Below are 19398 nucleotides of genomic sequence, written 5' to 3'. Positions count from 1 at the left end.
TTGTTGATTGTTCCATTGACCATTTCACAATAAACATCACTACAAAATGTATTTTTATACTTTGGTTACATTGCTGCATACTAACTATTTGACTAAGTGACATATCATGACAATTTTTTTCAATTCATACTTAATTGCATCCAAAATAAGACTGGGGTCATAAAAGACCCCACTTGGTAAGTATTGTATGTGAACTGTCATGGTAGGATGAAGGTTAAATGATTTATCACTATTTAGTACAAAATTATCCTCTATATTTTGCTTTTTTTTTTTTTTTTTACTGTAAATGATGTATTTTCCTATATTCAACTTAGATGCTCATGAAAACTCAGAGTAAATTTAAAAGTTCTTATATCGAAACAGAAAACAGAAGAAAAAGCGACTTTTTCATCAAAAATTTCATTAACTGATCATAAAAACAAGCTTCTCCATCAAGATTATTCATGTTAACGAAAACTAACGAAATGACGAAAACTAGAATTGAAAAAACGTTTTCGTTAACTGAAATAAATAAAAACTATAATTAAAAGAAAAAACAATAACTAACTGAAACTGTATTGTGTGCTTATAAAACTAACTAAAACATAAAAATTATGAATAAAATTTAGTTTCATCTTTGTCAATGTTGATATAGGATAGAACATGTGAAAATTTTGTCTAAAGTCAGCAGTACAAGAGAGGTATAGAAGTCAGGAGACCAATGGTGAAAGTATGGAAAGTTTCAGTTTTGTTTTCACATAAGTGACGTTGTGTATGGATCATACCCCTATCTACATAACCTCCCCCCCCCAACCTGCTATAGGGCCTCACTAATTTCTTTGAATGGGATGGCAAGGAAAATAAAATATATGAAAAAACTGAAACTAATACCAGAACTAAATTAAACTAAAACTAAGCATTCAGAAAAAAAACGACAACTAATAAAAACTAGCAAACCTGCTCTAAAAACGAATTAAAACTAACTGAATTAGAGACAAAAAAGTCAAAACTAAATAAAACTAAAATATAACGAAAAATCCAAAACTATTGTAACCTTGTTCTCCATCCACTGTCATTGATCCAACTCCATGGGTTTTACTGTTAAAATCCATGTTGTAGAAGATGACAGTGACTCCATGTTCACTACGGAGCATCTAAATGTCCAAATGAAAAGATGACAAACTGCATTTTACACCAATTATTTAAATGTACTGATAGAATTAATGAATCAACAGGTATTATGCAGTTTAGATCAGTATATGGTTTTGGTTGCCACAGACGCTTGGGCCTTCATGGGTTAAGGATGTGCTTTTAGTCATTTTACTGTCAAGTCTGACCTTTCATGATGTGAGAGGATTAAAAGAATAACCAGAAAATGAAGAAAGTGTGGTCTAGCATTGCAGCATCCACTCTTTTGTGGAACAAGTTGTGGGGTTCAAAATAAGAACTAATTAAATTTATATGTTATTATATCATTTAAATGGGAACATCAACATGACATAAAAACATCTTTTAACTAAAAAAAGACCCAAACATCCACCTTTAACCCAAACTATATATTGATCTAAACTGTTTATTACCTGTTGATCCACTAATCTTACCAATACATAAATAAATTGGTGTAAAATGCAACTTATCATCTTTTCATGGTCATTAGATACGACCTATTTGGAGGTTAAGAGGCTCCATAGTTACCTTGGAAACAGCATCATCTTTCATTCACCAGTAAAAGCCGTGGAGTTGGATCAATGACAGTGAAAGGAGACACTTGGTTTATGTTCAGTAAATGATAGATTTGACTGAAAAAGTCCCATTTTCTTCATTTTTCTCTGTTTCTAATATAATAACCCTGAACTTTAACCTGAGTTTTTATGAACATGTACATGATCAGTGAATTAAATATAGGAAAATACCAGATTTTCACTTAAAAAACACAAAATACAGAGGATAATATTATAATAAATGATGACAAATCACTTCAGACAGGTTAAATATGGAGAAAGACTTATTTTGGAACTGCCATAAAAGTAGCATCAGGTCTAAAATGGGTCGCTGGTGACCTGGTGTATGTTTTAACCCATAAAAACCCAGTGCTACTTTTGTACCACCATCAAACATTCACACATATTCATACACCAGTGTGAGTGACACTGGAGGCAAGGTGGGTGAAGTATTATCCTCTGTATTTTATGTTTTTCAGTGTAAATCATGTATTTTCCTATATTTATTCCAATGATCATGTAGATCACAGGTGTCAAACATGAGGCCCGGGGGCCAAATCTGGCCCGCCAAAGGATCCAATGCGGCCCCTAGGATGAATTTGTGAAATACAAAAATTACACTGAAGATATTAACAATCGAGGATGTCAAAATGATTTTAATTCAAATTCCACATACAGACCAATTAGATCTCAAGTGGGTCAGACCAGTAAAATACTATCATATTAAACCTATAAATAATGAAAACAGCAAATTGTATCTTTGTTTTAGTGTAAAAAAGTAAAATTACATGATAATGTTTAGATTAAAAACTGTTATTTTACAAAAAATGTGAAAAACCTGGCATGTCATAAGATAAGTATATGCAATTGAAAAATGTTTTGTGCATTTGTAATTGTAATGTAAACTGTAGTACACATGTGTAAAGGATAAACTAATAATCTGAGGCATAATGTTAAAATTGAACTTGTTTTTTTTTTTTAAGACATTTCCAGTTGTTCATGTTATTCAGATTTTTGTAGATGTAAACATTATCAGAATTTAATTTTACTTTTTTCACTGGTATTATTTTACTGGTCCGGCCCACTTGAGATCATATTGGGCTGAATGTGGCCCCTGAAAGAAAATGAGTTTGACACCCCTGATGTAGATGCTCATAAAAGCTCAGATTAAAGTTGAGGGTTATTATATCAGAAATAGAGAAAACTGAAGAAAAAGTGACTTTTTCAGTAAAATTTATCATTAATTGAACATAAACCCAGTGTGTTCATCCACTGTCATTGATCCAAATCTATGGGTTTTACTAGTGAATCAGCGCTGTTAAAGATGACTGTGTTTCCATGTTTACTCTGGAGCCTCTGAACGTTTAAATGGGTCATATCTGATGACCACGAAAAGATGACAAACTGCATTTTACACCAATTATTTAAATGTATTGATAGGATTAGTGGATCAACAGGTAATAAACAATTTAGATCAGTAGATGCTTTTGGTTGCTGATGGATGTTTGGGTCTTTATGGGTTAAATATGCATAAATCATTGTTTAATCACACCTCTGCAAATTGTTTCTGTATTAAACTAAACCCTGGCATCCTTCTCTAATCCTGCCAGCACCTAGAACGAACCATAAAATGTGTTATAATGCAGTTGTCACAACAACTGGTTCTGTTGGTGTAAAAAAAAAAAAAAAAAAAAAAAAAAGCAATACATCTGTGAGCAGAAGGAGTATATTAAATTAAAGTATAATGTGCCATTGTGTGAATAAATGAACATATTTGCACTTGCAATTTAATTATATACAAATGTAGTTTCTGAGAGCAGCACCGGAGTCAACAACAAATCAAAGCATTGAATATCTTATTACGTTACTGAATATAGTGAACAGGAGACAATTCCTCCGCTGTAAAATATAACAGCAGAGGCGACTTCTAATTGAGTTTCATAATGGGAAATTTTTGTCACTATTTGTACGGATGTTGGAGTCAGTCGACCCAATAAACCTGTCATTGCATGCTACATTAACAGAGAAGGCTGTGTTGCTCACACTGCTCATATATTTATTTCTTGAGAACATGTCCAGCCCGCTCTGTCCAAGTAAGGAGTGAAACTTGCATATATGATGAGCAAACACAGACTCCTGTTAAAAGGCTAATGCAGCTGCTACCTCCACCGCATTTCTTCAGCTGTTTATTCTGACTCTAACTATTGTGACTATAAATATCCTGGTATGATTACCATACTGTAGAATCTGTCCTTGTCCGTGACATCTTCTTCAAGTGTCAGTTTGCGTTCGGAGATATTTATTTATACCCAGTTTCTAAAGCAGCCACGACTAGAAATCCAACCTGAAACAAGTGGTGCCAGGCACAACAAACCCCACCCCTTGCATACTGTATCTTATTTTGGCATCGATCCAGCTGATGTCATCATGTCTATGCATGTGTGGATGTCAGCATATCAACTGACTCTATATAGGTGCCAAGTGTGAAGTACATCAAAACAAAATTGATGTTTTTATAGACATTTGAAATTTCGCCCATTATAAGTAAATGGGAAAAAAAGATTTAAAAAATTAATAAAAAATGTTTAATTTTGACCTACTTTTCCCAAAATGTAATCACATCTATTCTGCGTCACAGGCAATCTATAAACTCAATTTGGTATGAATTCAACAAATAGTTTTTCTGTTACATACATGTGAAATTTCACCTATAATAAGTGAATGGGAAAAAAAAAAAAAAAGACTTAAAAATTCATAAAATTTGAAACTTTGACCTACTGTTCCCAAAATGTAATGACATCTATTCTGAATCACTGGAAATCTACAAACCAAATTTGGTAAGAATTCAACCAGTAGTTCTGCTGCTAGAGTGTTAAACAAACAAACCAACAAACCAAACTAAAAACAGTACCCCTTGCCTCCCCTTCGGGGGGCGGGGTAATAAATATAGTTTTCAATGGAACCACTAATGAACCACTGATGTAACATGGTGCCATTGGTTCCCAGGAGAAGAACAGATGTTGGACCCGAGAACCAGAGACACAGAGGACGTTGGGAAAAAAAAAACTGTTGTGCATACAATATCCATAATTCACATGGAGATAAGGTCATAAATCAGGGACGTTAACCTTTATAGAGAGCAGTGGTCTTGTCCCTTCCACTGAGCCCCATGGGACGTAATTTCAGAAAAAATATGCTCAGCGGTCAACAGCAAGAGACAAATATTTTTTTAACCCCATTTTAATTGTGCCACCATTTACACATATGATATTTGTCTATTTAAATTAACATTTTACAAGTAAAGGAAGTCACAGTTTGTGGTGAAGATAGGAAAGTATTTTCAGGTGTGGTGTGACACAGCTGCACCTTCCATCGAGTGTGAATCGACTGTTACCTCAGCATATTTCACCAGGAAATTTTTTTTTTCACCTGGTGGAAAAAGTATTGCAAGAGATAAAAAAAAAAATCCTACACATCGGGTCAAGTTGAAGCTACAGAAACATCTTCAACAGCCCTGACCCACTCATGAAGTCACATTACATCTTTCTATTGATGTATTTTTATAGTCTGATATTTAATTAGTTTTACAACAAACTATGACTTTCTTATCTTATATAAAAATCATATGTGTAAGTGATGGTATAATTCACACAGGATCAAAAAATTACAAATCAAACCTGGAGCTGATGACGCAAAAAAGCAAGATCCTTCCATTGCACAGTTACTGCAGTGATTATTATTATTTTTTTTTTTTTACCTTTATTTAACCAGGTAAGTTATTTAAGAACTGATTTTCATTTTCAATAATGACCTGATACCAATATGTTAATTTATCTAAAGTATCTTGTTTATCTAAACCAGGGGTTCTTAAAGTGGGGTACGTGTATCCCCAGGGGTACTTGGAAGAATTCCAGGGAGTACATTAAATAAGCCATCATCTACCGAATGCATAATAAATAATGAGAATTAATGTTGAAATATAAAATGCAATAAATACATTCATCATCTTGTTTAAGCTTTGGTAACATTTTAAGAACATTTCTATTAATATTATTCAAAATGAGTTTATTTGAGTAGCTAAGTAATTCTTTTTTGTTGATGAAAGGTTCATTTATTAATTAATGACGATTTTTTTTTTATTTTTCTTATCAGTGAAAGAGGGCACTTTTCAGTCTATATTTGGCACACAAAATTTACTTTAAAAAATGTGTCATTTTTTTATATATTACAGTTAATTATATGTTGTTTGTCTGCAAAGTTTTGAAAATACGGACACCTTTGGCACAGGAACAAACTTTGCCTAATTTTTAATCAAAAATGCTTAAGTGAACTCTGGGGGTACTTGGCTAAAAAAAGTATATTTCAGGGGGTACTCCACTGTAAAAAGTTTGAGAACCACTGATCTAAACTAATAAGACCTAATATGTTTCTTCTGTAAAAAGTCCTTTAACCCTTTTCATTTCTAAAACAGTTTGCTTGAGAGCATAAAAATTGGACGATGTTAGGATTCATCTGTCTCATCAAGGCTTTGGCAAGAGTGGATCAGGGAGCATGAGGGATCATTTTCACACATGGCTTGGCCTCCACGGAGTCCAGACCTAAACCCCACTGAGAATCTTTGGGGTGTGATGGAGAAGCTTTCACACAGCGGTCCAACTCTCCCATCATCAATACAAGATCTTGGCCGACAATGAATGCGACTCTGGTCAGAAATAAACATTGTGACATTTATTGTGATACTGCATTAGCATTGTGTGGTATTAACAACTCCACGGTGAATGTGTCCTGTAATCAGAGCTAAAGGTAGTCCAATAATGTGTGCAGAATTTTATTTATTCATTTTATTTGCAAGGAAGCGCATACATTTTTTTCCTGAAATGAGTTTCCATGGGGCAGGAATCAAACAGTTCCCTCATCTAATTCACTGTAATACTGCCATTAGTAATGCTCCATCCACTATTCTACTACATATAATACACACTGCATTTGATGTGGCTCAGATTATTTCATGCAGAGCAGAACGGGACATTTTGACCTGCACATGTACTCTCTGTCTGCCCATGAATTTCTGCTCATGTGATCACTGTAGTTTTACAAAATGCAAGCAATTTTACATTTCACTCACCCGTTCTTTGGACGTACAAGAAGAAAATATAACAGTATTCATTAGAGTGAACATACGCCTATTCCTAGCCACTGGATGATCATCAGTTCTCATAAAAATTTCACCAGAAAGTGGCCGTTGACGACAGAAACAGAGGGTTAATTCATCAAGTAGAGTGATACATAGCTCAACATCAAAGCTGCATGAATGTCTTAATTTCCTAAACACATGAAATTATAAGTAAGCAAATGATTTGATGTCGCAAAAGAAGTGAAGATGATGAATATTTCAAATATACTGCGCATATTCTGGACTTTAATGTACTTTGGGGGTTTAATCTGGGGTCTGCCATGAATAATGTTTCACAGCATCAATATTTAAAGTAATAACTTATGATTGATAATGGAACAAATGGTAATTCTGGCAAAGTGTTGTTTTTTTTTTTTTCCTTCCGTTGTGAAATCAGGTCATGTTTATTTTCTGTCACATGGTTTTCATATTAAATCGAGCTTGAATTTTCAAAATGAGCACCGACACCATGCGGTAACGTAATGTAGAGGTTGCAGCAACACATTCGCAAATGGCTCTCACGTCTATTTTATTGAGCCGTTTTAAGTCTCTATTATCTATGAGGGGTTTATTGTGTCAAAATTAGATCCTCCATTTGTGTCAGTATGACAGAACAGTGCCTTCAATCTTACCTCTGAAAGACTGTGCGCCTGTTTGAGTAATTCTGCTCTCCGTCTTTCTGCCTGTCTCACGTGGAAAGAGTTGCTTTGACTCTGGATGACGAATACTATCTCCCGCAGGTCTGGGTGAACACAAAGGACGAAGATGTGAGACTGCTCGCATACAGTGAAAAAAGGGATCATGGCAACTGATGACCTTCTGAGAGAAAGACAAGATAAGAGAGACAGTGTGAAAAACTGAAGTGACTTTTGCTAATCTCCATTACTGGCCTGGCGATAGTAACTGGCACATCAAGAGCTTAATTGGCTTGGGGAGCAAGTATGTAAATGTCACAGTCCAGAATGGGTTGCTTAATAAAAGATTAGGAGTCAGAAGAGTCTTTCTCTGAGGTGCCATAACACCCAAAAGGTTGCCGCAGCCCAGCTGTCCACTTCTGGCTGAACGATGCAAATGTATTATTAATATAACTTTGCGCTGTTACTGCATGTTAAGGCCAAGGTGAATATAGAGCTAGCTCCGTATGATGTTTAAAACTGCCACAGGCTACTTCACCACAGGCCACATGTTTAGATGTTATCTATGTCATTGACCTGCCCGACTGCAGTTCCTCCTCATGAGAAATCCATTTACAGGGCAGTAATAGTGACACAGCTCAGTGAAGAATGACATTAGCTGCACAAACAAATCCACAAAAACCCTGTGGCGCTCATGACCAGTTTAAAGAACACTAAACCACAAGCCCTGGGTGGAGGTAATAAAAAAATTATTTGTCTTTGACTCTGTACAATTACATTTGACAACCTCTAAATCCTGTAAGCTGTCCCGAACATCAAAATAAGGTCTGTGGCACCTGGCTGGAATGACTGTGACAACAAAGAGACTTTTGAAGGATTTAGAGCAAATTTAAACCCTGAAGACACGTCAAAGTTTTCCAGCACAGAAACATTTCCAGCAATGACACATGCAGACCTCTTTGAGTAAACTTTACATGTAATTTCAGCTCGAACAAACATAATAGGCTTTGCGCCAACTCATTTTCACTTGATGTACATTTTAATTAGCTATTTAAGTATTAGCACAAGACTCGGTCATAAAGGGTAAAGTATATCATAAATTACGACTACCAGAAGGTATTTTGCAATGAAGCTTTGAAAAAGCTGCTGAGTAAGCGTATTTTAGTCTTTCAAAACATAAATAAGTTACAGTCTCTGCTGACAAGTCTATAATCTTCCCTTTGGAATAGTTGTGTGAATGCAGTTCAAGGAAAGAGGAGGAGAAAAGGGGAGTGGTGACAATGGCAGCATTAGATGGATTGTCTCCTCTACAATTACACTACTTGAACCATTTCCCACCCTGGGTTCAGATATTAGCACAGGGGTCAGGGGTAGACACTATGCCAGAGTACAGTATCTGTGTCAGATCTTTTTAATTAAGTGTTGGTTGGTGTGTATCTCCCTTGCCCCGCTTCTAACAAAGATCCCATTGATCCTCCAGTCCTGGCAAGGGAGGGATTTACTTGCTAAATCTCAGCATGTCCATCTCCCAACAGATCTAACCTCTGCCGAGAGCTAAGCTTACAGAGTGAATACCACTACACCACCTCTAAATGTCCTTCTGCTGAGTTTGCTAAATGAATCACTGTGTGTATGTACGTGCGGATGCATTTCGTTTCGCATAAAGCTGTGCATTTTAAAGCCCCAGGTGAGGTACCAGCCTCTTGATACTGCACAGTACAGCAATAATACCAGCTGCATGAGTCTAACTGCAAGATCAGATAAGCAGTTTGCCAATCCCTCATTGTGTAGATAATGCGCACCCTATGTCAAAGCAAAGGAGAATCAGGGGTAAAAAAAGAAACTAATTAAGACTGAATTCACTGGCCTTGGCTCACACTAATGGGTTTCGATTAATCATCAAACATCGGGGAGAAAAGGGGAAAAGGAAAAATCCTGCTTTACTGCCCTTGTTCCTTCACCTTCGTCCCTGTCTTTCCTGTCAAAAAAAAAACCAAAACACCTCTGTGTATTCCCTTGCCAATCATCGGATCCCTGATTGCAAATGTCCAATCAATACATCTATGTGTATTTACCTGTGTTTAACGCCTTTGGTGTCCAATAAGTCACCTAACACTTTTCAGTGATCAGGTAAGAAAAGCTACCTTAATTGATAAAATGTTCAAAACACATCAGTACAAACTTTTTTTTTTTTTTTTTTTTTTTTTTTAAATCAGTATCAGATGTTGCAGTGCTGCTGAGGAATTTGTTGTTCTGGGTGGTTTGCAAGATGTCTGAGTGTTGCAAAGTTGTTAAGGGATTTGCAGGGGTGTCACAGTAAAAAAAAAAAAAAAAAAAAATCACGTACTTTGGTGTGTAACTTTAAAGGCAGAGTATGCAACACTTTCATTGGAAACCACTACAGAGTCCTACATTTATAATCACATATGGTACTCCTACCCTATGGTGTTCTACCCTCTGCCTGTTTTTTCTCTCCTTCTTTTTTCCATGTTTTGTTATGTTCAGGAGGTTTCAGGGAATTCACCTTCAGGCAATGGGCTTGTGCCTTTAACAAATAACAGCATGACACAGCGTCCATGGGTGGAACACGATAAAAATGATCTAACTCCAGGAGCTTTCTCCTATTTCTTCTCTTCTCGTTTATTGTGGAGTTGTGTCTGAGAGACAAACCTCCCAGCAGAAATCAGGAACCTTGTGCTTCAGCTGTGTATCACCTCTAGATCTTTGCTGTCGAGTTTTGTGTGTGCGCATGTTTATTTATGCTTTTAGAACATATCCCATTTACTGTCAATATTTTACTACAGTTAGAATATTGGAGTTTCACAAATCCAAGATAAAGTTGTATCTGGGACACTCAAATCAAGATACAAGGCTTACAGTCACTGAAAAAAATCTTGGACCACCCTTTTTTTCTTCAATTTCTTGTTTATTTTAATGCCTTGTACAACTAAAGGTACATTTATTTGGACAAATATAATGATAACATCAAAAATAGCTCATGAGAGTTTAATTGAAGAGCTGATATTGATTTTTTTTCCATGGTTTTCTTGATAATAACCAAAATCACTTAAGTTTTTACATCAATAGCTATTGCATTGTACTGCCAAAAACAGTGCTTTTAGGCATTCCATGTTTTCTTTTCTTCTGTTTTAGTCACATGATACACACAGGAGTTGGTATTTGATTGCATAACCATTGGTTTTGATGACTTTTGATGGTCTAATAATTTTTTTCCGCGACTGTACACGCACAAACACAAAGATGGGACACAAAAAAAAAATAGGACCAATGGCCCTGCATCTCACCGGCGTGTTCTATCAAGAATCAATAACAACTTGAATTTGCGAGGTTGTCAGGTTCTGCCGCTATGTTAGAGTCCTGTGGTTTTGATGCAGGAGGTCAATTTCCTAATAGAAGTGGGCGCTACCAGCACAGGTCTACATATTTGCTATAATTGTGTGTATATTTACAAGTGTATGTGTGTATATGAGAAAAATGTCAATAAACATATTGTTTAAAAAAAGAAGTGGGTGGTACTTTCACTGGAGGATAACACAAAAAATTAAATGAAAGTCCATGTATGGCCTCCTATCAGTGCTCAGTAGTAACTATATTGATATCTGTAACTATTTCCATGTTATAAGCCAGTGGTGTCAAACTCATTTTAGTTCAGGGGCCACATTAAGCCAAATTGGATCTGAAGTGGACCGAACCAGTGAAATAATAACATAATAACATATAAATAACGTCAACTCCAAACTTTCCTCTATGTTTTAGAGTGGGAAAAAAGTAAAATTATGCAATGAGAATGTTTACACCTACCAACTATCCTTTAAAACAATGTGAATAACATGAACAAACTGACATTTCTTAAGAAAACTAAGTGCAATTTTAACATTATGTCTCAGTTTATCATTTACACATTAAATTACAACGTACAGTGGATCAACGAATACACAAAACATTTAATAAACAGAATATTGGTAAAATTACACTTCAGACATTTCAAAATGTTCATATTTGTTCAGGTTTTTTGTGTTTTTGTGAAATGTTAGTTTGTTTTAGTGTAAATACAGTAAAATGACATGAAAATGTTTACATTTATATAGAAAAAAAATTGGAGTTGTGAGTATTTATAGGTTATTATGATAGTATTTGACTGATCCGACCCGGTCTGTTTGTGGACCCTGAACTAAAATGATTAATATCTTTAGTGTAATTTTTGCATTTCACAAATTCATCCCAGGGGCTAGACTGGAACCTTTGGCAGGCCGGATTTGGCCCCTGGGACGCATGTTTGATACCTGTGTTATAAGCCATCAAAATATGGCCCATTATAAGTAAGGGCAAATTTTGAATATTTAAAAATTTCATAAAGAATACTATAACCAAAATTTCTCAAAACTGTGAATATACTTTGTAAATATTATCCCAAGGAAGCTGCATATAAAATTTTAAATGAATTTGAATGATGTCTGAAGAAATTGCTAACAAATTCAACAGTATTCTCACTTCTTCGTTCACTGAGTGGAGAGGAGAAGCCAAGTATGAGCAGTTCTATTTACAAACACAAGCATGAAATGTTACTTCCTTTGCCTTTAAAAATTAGTCATTTTTATCTCAGAGTCACAGCCAGCAGAAAACTGGGGGAAATAGCCCGAATTAAAAATTCCTCTCCTCTCCTCACTCTCCTAAGTATAGAGTGAATATGAAGATGGACGACACAACACCGGAATGTGCTGCAGTGAAAAAGTGAAGTCAGTATATTAGATTTAAAGGAGCTGTCTGTCACGTTGCCTCTGTGACAAGTCACAAAAATTGCGAAGTAGCGACATATCGGATAGTTTCTTGAATGACTGGTCGATGCAGCTGTCAGTCATCTGTTTCTATAGCCCCTCCTTTCTGAAATGACCTGTTGGCCTAACTCATCTGTTGTGGGATGCAAGTCTCAAAACAAAGCGAAGAGGAAGTGCAGAGGGCTTTTTTCCTGAAAACTTTGTATGGATTTTTAATGAATTAACGCTGCATTTCTCTAAGACACAGGTGTCAAATATGCGGCCCGGGGGCCAAAACCGGCCCACCAAAGGTTCCAATCCGGCCCGCGTGATGAATTTGCAAAGTGCAAGTTAGGGCATCAAACTCAAAAATAATATCATAATAACCTATGAATAATGACAACGACAATTTTTTCTCTTTGATTTAGTGCACAAAACATTAAATTATGAAAATGTTTACATTAACAAACTATCCTTTAACAATAAAATGTGAATAACCTGAACAAATATGACCAATCTGAAATGTCTAAAGAAAATTAAGTGCAATTTTAACAATATTCTGCCTGTTCCTAAATGTTTTGTGCCTTTGTAGATCTGATCTGTAATGCATATGTATAAATGATAAATCAAGACAGAATATTGATAAAATTGTACTTATATTTCTTTACAAATTTCTTTTTTTTTTCCAGGTTATTCACATCCGTTTTGTTTGGATAGTTTGTAAACATAAATAGTGGCATAATTTAATGTCATTTTTTGCACTAAAACCATTTGGAGTTGTCATTATTTATTGGCTATCATGCTATTATTTTACTGGTCCCGCCCACTTCAGATTAAATTGGGCTGAATGTGGCCCCGGAAGAAAATGAGTTTGACACCTTTGCTCTAAGAAGTTGATTCTGTCTGATAGTTGGTCTATTGCAGGGGTGTCCAATCCTGGTCCTCAAGAGCTACAATCCTTCATGTTTTAGATATTTCCCTCTTCCGGCACACCTGATAGTGGTTATCAGGCTTCTGCAGAGCTTGATGATAGGCTTATCAATTGAATCAGGTGTGTTGGAAGAGGGATACATCTAAAACATGCAGGATAGTAGCTCTCCAGGACCAGGATTGGACACCCCTGGTCTATTGGTTTCCATTACATTTAAAATACAACAGTTCAGGAGCAGATTAAGAGAATGATGCAAAATTTAATGGACGGATACAAGGGTAAACTGCAATGATATTGGTGGCCAAAGGTCAAAGGTCTTCATGACTGTTTATTATTACAAGCATGATATGTCAAGAACGCCATAGGGTAATTTCTTCAAATTACACACAAGCGTTCACTTAGATGCAAGGATTAACTATAGGGTCAAAACATGGTATTCAAAATCTCTCTGACGGGACATTTTAGAGACAATCTGACAGATTAATCTTGTTAAATGACCCACATTTTTTCTTTTAAATTCATTTTTGCTTTAGTTGGACCATAAGGGATTATCCAAAACAAGGAGCTACTTTATATTGAAATAAATGTTGGAATGGCAATCAATTAAAGTTCGCTCTCTGATGGGACATTAACTGTGTTTTAACCATGTAATGATTTTAGTGGCCAAAAGTTGAAGATCGACATCACTGATTTTGGTCGTGTCATGAGTTCCATTATTAATCCAGGATTGAGAAATGCAATGTTTCAGAAACACTTTGTAGAAATTTCAGTGGAATTTCCATAGATTTCAGTGGTCAAAGGTCCGAATTCACAGCCTTTGAAACCTCATAAAATTTGGGCATAACTGCATGAACAGATTATGATGCACAGACAATTTATGAATTTGACTGTAGATATGGTTCTTTCTCCCCCCCCCCCAGTGTCTATTGAAGCTTTACAAATTGTACTTTGCTACAATTTATAGGTTACATTATTCTGCTTCAATAACCAAGGATCACAGAGCAAGGTTACTGTGTGAATTCTGAGGTGCACAATAAGACAGAGAGATAGAATGGACTGTCTGCATTAGGAATGAGGAGAAGAGAATCTGAACATGCAGCAGAGATTGTGTAGGACATAATCAAACGGAAGACTCACAATGTCACTCATACTGGTAGGGATGATAACAAACCTCCCATTGATGTAACTGACTATCCAGAGAAGAGCGTCGGCATCCTCTGTGTTGTTGCCTAGCAATGCTTTTATTTGAGTACAATTTTCCAGTACTCTTCTGACCTACAATGGTTTGAGTGACAGTTTGTGTAACTATTCAGGGCAGTGGGTTCTGTTTTCAAAGCCAAACTTATCAAACCCGCGTGTCTCTTTAGAAATAAAATCCACTTTAACCTCTTTGCATTATCTGAAACCATTTTTACTATCTCTGTCTGAGCAACGCACTATAAATTTGGTTTGCTGGCTTGTTTTTACTCTGTATGACTATCAGGTGTTTTCCTGTTTATGATCTTTATGGTGGTCATTACAGTGATTTGGGGTGTGATTGCATTAATAGGAGTATACACAGAGGTGAAAGTATGCAATCAATTCATCTCTTTAACCATAGGGCAAAGATGTGGTGTAAAAGCCTGGTCCCACAGAGTGCCTTTTTGCAGCGGATAAGTGAAATTACCCAAGGATGCCTCTTGGATGAAAATATATGTGTCAAATGAAAGAGATTAAAGGTCCCTGAGGAGATGTAGCCAGAAGCTGGTCACTTCGGGACAGATGATTTTCTTTTTTCAGCCAATGGAACTACAAAAGATGAGTCTGGTGCTCGTTTATCGTTCAGTATTCCACAGAGGCCACTTCAGAGAAAAAAAAAGACGCTATCAGCCTTGAAATATATTGGATGAAATGAGACACAGGAGAATTCTGCCTCTTCCCCCTTCTGATCAGATACTTTTCTCTGCACATAGATCCTGTCTATAAAGGCCGTCACCATCTGGTGTAGAATAAACTTTGTGCAAAGGTTTTTAGAGTTCTTTGTACTAACTACACTTTCACCTCCGATTACAAAAAAAGAGGATCAGACTCATTAGCAAGTGAAGCATTAAAAAGTAAACAGTATTGCTCGGTGTTCAGGCAGGAGTGTAAAGAGCTGCCCTTAAAAGTAGACTGTGTGTTTTCGTATTGGCCGGACCCTGCAGTGTTTTCACCTCATTGACACAAATCCATATGACACTTCCTTAGAGCAGGATGGTGGATGTTGCCAAGTGGCCGCAGAGCTAAGAGCATCCTCACCTCCAGACACTCCTGCGGCTCTGCCATCTCAATCAGCATCACAGAGCAGGTGTGTGTCACTATTAGATCCATCACAAGTTTGATCTCAGATGTCAACACACTCGAGTCCAGAACGTAACACAACACACAACACAAAGGATAACTTTAGGTCAGGAGTATTTGACTAAAATTACATGAGGATCGACCTAGTAAATGCTAAAACAGCTACTGTAAAATCCCACATTAGCAACCTCAACTATGTGCAATATGTGAATGTAGCCATAGATATAAACATTTATGTATCTAGTCAATTAATGTGTGTCGATGATTAATGTTTACCCTTTATCATCTAGAAACACTATCATTTTTATCACTAATTAAAGTCATAATTTAACAGGATGCTAGCTGAAAATGCCCAAAGGACACACAGATAGTAGACAGTCATTAATTAATTTATATGTTTATACAAGTGTTTATAGCACTGCAATAGAACCTGGAAGCGTGACAGCTGATATATTTAAAGTTTAGAGAGGGCGTCATGATTTTGTCTTGCCAAAAGCCATTTATATTTGTAATCACTTTACGTAGACTATATACAGCTTTATATACAGATTTTGGCATAGTACCTAAAAGGACAGTCAGATATCATATTCTAAAAATAATGTCAAATCTTTGAGATATAGAGTAGACAGAGTGGACTGCAATATGCATTAGAGAGTTACATTTATAACCTAGCAATAATTTATGTAATATAAATACTAGCTAGTTTAGCACACAATATAGCAAATAATTATGTTGTTTATTATGTGGTGTACAGTATTTATTCATGCTCATATGATACACAACCACCTAACTCAAAGTTAATATAAATAACATTTAAGTTGAACCATTTTTGCAAACAACTGTGCTAAAAGCGCTAACATTAATTTGCATCTTTTGCTGAAGCAAACGAAGTGGTTTTTGTCAGTCAAATCAATCCTACATTAACCCTTTCATGCACAAATTATGAGAACCTTAATCAAAATTTTTTCCTGAGTGTTTTTATTCCTCTTTAGGCATGAAAAAAACAATGTGATTGAAAATTTTCTTCTGGAAAAAAAAATAAAATAAAATAAAATAATTTAAAATTTTTTAAAAATACATTAAAAAAATAATAATAATGAAAAAAAAAAAATTTCTTATGAACCTATTTTTCATGAAGTTGCAAAAATGTCCACTCAGCTGGACACCACATATTTAATTTTTGACACACAGAAACATGTATTTACTGATAAACTGTGTGAAAAGTATGGGGAGGGCTTGTGATTCTGGGGGTTTATGCTCAGAAGAGATCTACATAATGTTACCAATTCATGTCAGAAAAGATATGTAGTGTCTTAAAACTTCAATAAAGATATGTGTAAAAAAAAATACAAAAACAAAAAACGAAAAGCACAACAAAACCCATGAATATACAAGAGAACAGCTCTAGAACAGCTGTCCACTGTAGTGACCAGTATGCATGAAAGGGTTAAGACTGTAGCTCTAACATTTTCTGTGTGTTTCTTTATTCTATTTCAAGGCTATAAATACAGAAATGATTTCCTTTGTGATATATACTGTGTGCCAAAGCTTGACAGGTGACTATAAAAAGTAACAGTGAAGGTCTAGATTTATTGTTGGACTACAGAAATTAGTTTAGTGAAACTTTTATTGAACATAGTATTAAATATTCCCACTTTTACAATTAATGTATAGTATGTTTGACATAATAACTAATCCTTAACAACATGTATCCTCATATCATCTTCTGCATTTTTTGGTGAAGATAAAAATATGAACAACACAATCCAGTGCATTTCTTCACGTATGCTTCGTGTTGTACCTTTAAAAAGTTACGTCTGAATGCATTTTCACACTTCTCTACCTCATTTTCTCTACCAATCCCTGCAGCACGTATAGTCAGGGGACACAGATGGCTGTATTGAGCTGCTTGTTAAACTCCATTTAATGACAAAATAAAGAATAGCCCTATGTCCCCCCCCCCCCATTATGTCAACAGGGTTTGCGGTCTGAATGGAAGCTTCTCATGGATCAGAATTGGACTTAAGTGAGCCACTTGGTGAATGCTTTAAGAGGAAAACATAGTAAAAAACAATCTCTCAAGAAGAAATGAGAAGCAACAATATAGAAAACCGAGAGAAGATTAATAGTGTAATTTCATGACGCATGCCTGCAGAAGTCTCTGTTCAGAAAGTGCCATTAGGATGTTGTGGGAACAATGCAGCTGCCATGATAGATCCATAGCTCTTTGTTGCTAGTACGTTCAGAGATGACAGAAGATGTCAATACCTCATTTACATAACTGGCGGCCCTGACTCACCATCCAGTGGCTGCTGTTAAACCTGCTACACTCCAACGACTCACATCATTGGACTATCCGAGACAAGATGGCCCAGAATCATCTTTCTCCTGAAATTCCCCAGCATCCCTCCCTTCCTCACACCCAATACATCCAGGAGACAGAGTGCGCCAAAGAGAATTGGGTTGCAGATTCCTGGCCAAACTAACCATGACCGTTACACCAGACAGCACCAGGATTTAATATCCAATCCACAGACATCCGGTGATATTCAATCTGGAGCCCCAAATTCAATATAGCCAACTTTTAGGCTGTTAAGAGTTTGATTTAGCCATATAATAATAATTTACCTACCCTATATGCAATCATCTAGTGTGGCACAGGCCTATGCATCATGCAGCAAGTGAAATGATTTTCTATCAGCCCTCTTCTCATATTAATACAGACTTTTAATTGCCTTGCGAAAGATCAATAGGGAGCATGGTGTATTTAACTTTCAGCTTACTGCTGAAAAGGTCAGTGTCATAAATATCTCTGTGTAAAACAGAGAGGAAAATAGTGTAGAGGTAGCAAGGGAGGGAGTGAAATGAGGAAGCAAACCAAGAAAGATAGAGAGCTGCATTAAGAACACAAAAAGAATGTGTGTGTGGTAATATATGTATGTGTGTAAGAGTGAGAGGTGTGTACCAGGGGACAACCATCAGAGGGAAAAAGTCACTCTTCTGTAAAGATTGGCTCATTAAAATTCTTGCCAATACGCAAACACACATACAAAACAATCACACAGCAGATGCAACACATAAAGAGTCAGGGCAGGGGAAAGGGTCTCTAACGTGTGATAATCACAGTCGTTAGAAGTTCTCCAGAGTTCATGAACCATGGGTAAGTGCGCTGAAAACTAATGAGTGTGTTGAACCCAACCCTTAAACCTACTTAGCATCTATAATTCAGGAACCTAAGGCAATTAACACTTAACAGGGTCCAGGTTTTGCTTATGAAACCCATTACTTTTTTTTTTTTTTTTCAGAATGCGTGAGGCATGCATGAAAGTGAGATTCGACTTTTTTTAATTCCCAAAAAGCTGAATATTTTAAGGAGATTTGTGATTTTCAATCCATAAACAGCCGTATTCAATAATACAGTTTGGGACATGGGGAGGATCAATCTGTGTTGGAAGGCAAGTTCAGAGTAATAAAAGAAAGAAAGGAAGTGTTAGGTTTTTCACAGCAGTCCAGTCAAAATGGAGCGAACATTGTGTCATCTTAAAGATACAATGAGAAAAAATAATTTTATGCATTACATTTGACAATGTCTGAGAACTAACAGCAGCTGCATTGTTCCCACAACATCCTAATGGCACTTTCTGAATAGAGACTTCTGGCATGTGTCATGAAAAATGTGATTAATCTTCTCTGTCTTCTATATTGTTGCTTCTCCCTTGAAAGATTTTTTCTTATTACATTTTTCTCCTAAAGCATTCACAAAGTGGCTCACATAAGTCCAATTCAGTAACTAAAGGATCAGTTGGACATTAATCCCATATTGTAACAGCAATCAAGTTAATAAATCTTTGTAATGATAGTTCTG

At 36.0% G+C, this 19398-nt stretch overlaps 1 protein-coding gene across 1 annotated transcript in view; it reads right to left on the bottom strand.

Annotated features, from left to right (window-relative positions):
* b3glcta (beta 3-glucosyltransferase a) overlaps positions 1-19398 on the bottom strand; it is a 116810-nt gene that overhangs the window by 49359 nt on the left and 48053 nt on the right. The window contains exon 4 of the mRNA XM_030151905.1: positions 7506-7615. Coding sequence (XP_030007765.1) covers positions 7506-7615 — 110 coding nt within the window. The remainder of the gene's footprint in view (positions 1-7505; positions 7616-19398) is intronic.

Source organism: Sphaeramia orbicularis, chromosome 13 (assembly GCF_902148855.1).
Source record: "Sphaeramia orbicularis chromosome 13, fSphaOr1.1, whole genome shotgun sequence".
Lineage (NCBI taxonomy): Eukaryota > Metazoa > Chordata > Actinopteri > Kurtiformes > Apogonidae > Sphaeramia > Sphaeramia orbicularis.
Note: the sequence above shows the minus strand (reverse complement) of the source record. Positions and strands in the feature narration are given on the sequence as shown.